Source organism: Nestor notabilis, unplaced genomic scaffold (assembly GCF_000696875.1).
Source record: "Nestor notabilis isolate BGI_N333 unplaced genomic scaffold, ASM69687v1 scaffold5568, whole genome shotgun sequence".
Lineage (NCBI taxonomy): Eukaryota > Metazoa > Chordata > Aves > Psittaciformes > Psittacidae > Nestor > Nestor notabilis.
Genome location: NW_009939574.1, coordinates 41,252 through 45,578, shown reverse-complemented (window position 1 = coordinate 45,578; position 4,327 = coordinate 41,252). Strand labels below are relative to the sequence as shown.

The following is a 4,327-nucleotide window of genomic DNA, read 5'->3' as shown; positions in this document are numbered from 1 at the left end:
GAAAGTGACTCCTGAAAATGTCAGTTGCACAACTCTGGAAAGAACAGCTGTTATTTTAAACCTTTCCATTACAGCCAATTAGAGCTAATGAATCCTATTAATTGAGTTTCGCTTTTGAATACCTGCAAATCACAAGTCTTATTTATGTTACACATAACTGCAGGTTTCTGAGGACAGAACTGCAAGGGCTCGCTGCGCTGGTCCAGGGGAATGCTTTCATTCATCATTTCCTTCAGTCATTCATCCCCGCGCTCCTACAGGGTTAATAGTAGTGCACTCAGCAGGATGTTGAAAGCCCGTTGATGGGAGCACTCTGCTTGTGAAAACAGAGGTCCCGCAGGTGATGAAGCTGAGCTGGTCGCAGCCTTTGGCCTTATGGAAAGAGTAGGTCTAAGCGAAAGCCCAAGAAAGCTCTGCCCTGCATCCCCAGCTCAGCTGGAAAGGATGGGACCATCAGCTGGGGGACTGTTGTTATGGCCACCACCAAATCGTTGGTCCCTGACTGCTTGTGGCTGAACACATGGTAGCTGGACACCTGCTAAGCGCAGCAAGGAAGGACCCTATGTGGACTGCAGAGGACAGGAACCCATTAGCTTTCGTTAGAGACTCCTCTCCCACTGTAGCTGCTCGCTGCCATGTGTTGTGCTGTCTGGACTTCATTGCATTACGCAAGCAATCCGTGTAATTTTACAGTTACAGAAAATATACAGTCCCCATTTCCTCCCACTGATGAAGACCATTTGTGTTTGTGTAAAGGGGACAGTCTGCCAGGAAGGAATGCAGAAAGGTGGAAATGGGAAGGCCTGGTAGTGGAGGATGTTTCCTTTCCTTCCAGCTTCTTTATCAACTGGTTAAAGCTAACACTGGACTTCTACTGAGATTTCAGCTATTCTGACTCAGGAGTAAGGAGGCCCATTACTCACAGATGCCAAGTAAATACTAAATAAAGCAGCCAAGAAGATGGCCAGAAGATGGTATTTTGTGCAGGAATGATTGGGGCTATTTGGATGAATGAGAAAATAACCTAGAAATGGCAGAAAGGTGCATGAGAAGTCAGAGTTCACAGCTGCATCACACATCCTCTGTTCTCAGAGCAGTGGCTTGCAAAGAGCCTTCCTCTGTGCCTTCCTCTGTGTAACCACAGTGTGTCTTCTGTCTTCTTTGAAAAGAGGCTCAAAACAGAGCCTAGAAAGGACTATTTTAATTAAATAATAATAACAAACAAAGAAGACTATTTCCATGTGTCTTCTGTGACACATGGAAATGTGCAGGGAGAAAGTGCAGGGAAAAGTGCAGGGAGATTGCCGGGCTTTCCTTTGGGGGCTGGCTGGGAGGGAGCAGCAGTTCCTAAAGCTCCCTGGATTATTTTAAACTAGAGTTATATTTCACTTGATTGTTTTTATTTCTATTTAAGGGGCAAGGGAAAGTGAGGGGTGTTACTATAAAAGGAGATTTGAGTATCATTCTTCACTCCTGCATTGTTTGCGCTTGGTGTGATTGCACAAGTAGGTTTGGTAGAATAACCTTTAGAATAACACGTGTTATGAAATGCAACCCTCAAACAAAGCCGTCAACAGGGCACGTTTTCACTAGCTCCCTCTCTCCTTTCTTCCTCCATGTCTCCCTCCCTCTTTGCCTTCTCCTGATTTGCCCTCTTTTAGCCGATTAGCTCAGGAAGATGCATTTCAGAGCTCAGATCTGAGCTCTCTTTCTGCCTGCAAGCTCATAGTTCCGGTAGGGAAATGCATTCCTTTGCCAAGCAAGAAGTATGTACAGTTCACCCTACAGCTGGGAGAGCTGGTTGTTTGGAATAATATTTGTTCTGAACCCAGTTCCTTCGGGAGTTTGCAAACAACCCACCACTGGACCCTGGGTCCAGCAAACATCATCATCACACAAGCATTTCACAAAGTCAGCCTCTTGGTGGAGAGCTGATGGCTTTGGCTCAATGCTGTAGGAGTTCTGAAGTATTTCTCGCTTTATGGACTAGTTACAGATACTTTTGAAACGGTGTGGGGAGCAAATGGGATGCATTTCAGGCTGTCTCTTGGATGGATAATGGTAAAATAGATGTCTTATTTCAGTGGTAATGCCCAGTACTTTCATGAGCATTTACTACCAAGCCCCTGCTATTTGGAGTAAGCAAAATGAGACTTTTTATCCATAGATCGCAGTGACTTCTTGCTGTGTGGCCACGTCCCCTTCAGAAAACCACTCTGCCTGCTGCAGGCAGGTGTGGTCCAGCCTCAGCATTAGCTCCGTTTAATTTCCCCTCTGGCTCGTCCTGCTGACAGATGACAGCTCTAAATGGAAAACCATTCCAGTGTTCATCAGAGGAGAAACAGTGTCCTAGGCTGAACTGACGGGGAAAAGAGGCCAGCAGCGCTGCAATTAGTTACGCGGCTTCATGCAGGTGTCAGAGCAGGATCCAGGCACTATCCTTCCTTCCAAAGCTGGGATAAAGTGTGTGCCAGCAGCTTTGCACCCGTCATCTCAGTGTATGGCACAAACAGTTTGAGAAACGGGTATTTCATGAGCCGGGGGGGCTTGCGGGAAACCTCCTGACACGGCGATTTTGTTGAGCTACAGTGACATCCAGTGGCTGTTCCCGATGGACCTCTCCAGGCTGAGCTTGCACTTCTGGCAGGGTCTGTGCACATCTGGCCTGGGGAAACGCAGGTTTTCATCAGGCAGAGCAGAGCAGTGGGTGATGCTGCAGCAACCTGCTTGGGAGCTTGATACCGATCTCAAAGCTTCTGCTGGCCCTTCACGTAGAAGGGAGATGCTCTATTTTTCCCTGCACCCTTCAAGTCGTTTAGACTTTGTTTTTTGTATACTCCTCACCGTTTAAAAGCTCTTATTAACAAAGCATCCCAGTGCAGGGCCTTTCACAGCCAGACTCCAAACCCCTCTGTCACAAAGCAACATCGGCATCATCGTTGGAATTTATCGAAAGATGGGAAAATCCACAGAGGTTCTTTCAATGCTGTTGTTTGCTCTTCAAGGAATTGTCTTGCTAATGTTTAACTTCCATGTAATCTAGGCAGGAAAAGGCCCAGCATGTGGAGGATGGGAGAGGTTATCCCAGCAACTTTCCTGCACTTTGGCAGCTGTAGGTATTCTTCTGTATAGTCAGAAGAAGCCCACCAACGGATGATAGTGCTGCTGTTGTCCTCATCTATTAAGGGCCTTTTTTAAGAGCAGTTCTAGAGGGAGGCAGACAGTGTGTGTGAAGGTGCATATACAGCAGAAGCAGGGACTGATGGCTCTGTGTGTTGACAGAGCAATGGCTGGAACCAAAATCAGGGTAGAGTGGGAGGTCCCAATGATGGGATTCACTGGGATCTGCTGGGGTCATAAGGAGAGGAATTGGCACAGGGGACAAGATGGCAGGCTTCAAAGCTTGACATGATCAGACCTAGGAAATAGCCAGGTCCTCTCTCCTCTTGTCCCCTTAGAACTTTTGAGCAGATTTAGCACAAAAATAGTCCTTGTATGTGTGTTTTTACACTCTGTGTTTTGTGTTTGCCCATTGCTTCAGGAACCAGTGAAGACCTATTCCAGGACTCTGAGGGGCGGGAGGGATCTGAGCCAATTGAGGAACACCAGTTTTCAGACCTAGAGGAATCTGACGAGGATGATGACAATGAAGATGAGGAAGATGAGGAGGAAGAGGAGAGCCAAGATGAACCACCTTTAAAGTTGCCGGAAGGCAAACATACCACCCTCCTGATGCACTCTTCAGGTGGCTCTCCATCTTCTCAAGAGGAAGGCACGGAAACAGCATTGTCCTTAGCCCAAGAAACTGTTTCCAGCAGCCAAAAAGCAGGTAAAGGCCAGCAGGCCTCCTCCTCAGGGCTGGAAACAAAGTGGTCAGCAGACAGCAGTGACGTTGCTGTGTGCCACAGCTTCTTGAGTCTCCACAGACCAGCTTTGACCTCCACCGAACAATTGGCTTCTGCTGAAAGAGAGTCTGTCACAAGGCCACAGATGACCTTGGTTATGGACCTGGCAACCTCAAAAGACACCTCCCCAAGAAAGAGGTGGTCTCCGAGCCAGGACTCTGGCAGAGGTGGTGGCAGCAGCAGACCAATGCTAGGCAGAAAGCACCTATTAACCAAAAATGAAACTTCACCGAAACGGTTCTCACCAACTGCAGAACTGTCTTCTCTGAGGTGCCTGTCCCCGGGGAGAGGCTTGTCTCCTTGCCAGCGTGTCTCTCCCAGGAGGGAGGCATCTCCACTGCGATGCGTGTCACCAAGACTCGAGCTGTCGCCCAGCAGGCATCTTTCCCCCAGGAGAGAGCTGTCCCCAAGAACATACCTTC

At 48.1% G+C, this 4,327-nt stretch overlaps 1 protein-coding gene across 1 annotated transcript in view; it reads left to right on the top strand.

Moving 5' to 3' along the window:
* The window catches only part of HIVEP3 (human immunodeficiency virus type I enhancer binding protein 3), a gene marked incomplete at both ends in the record, with an annotated part of 53,682 nt that extends 49,970 nt beyond the window's left edge, over positions 1 to 3,712 (top strand). The window contains one exon of the mRNA XM_010019934.1: positions 3,549 to 3,712. Within this exon, the coding sequence (XP_010018236.1) occupies positions 3,549 to 3,712 (164 nt within the window). The remainder of the gene's footprint in view (positions 1 to 3,548) is intronic.
* Between the last annotated feature and the right edge of the window lie 615 nt (positions 3,713 to 4,327).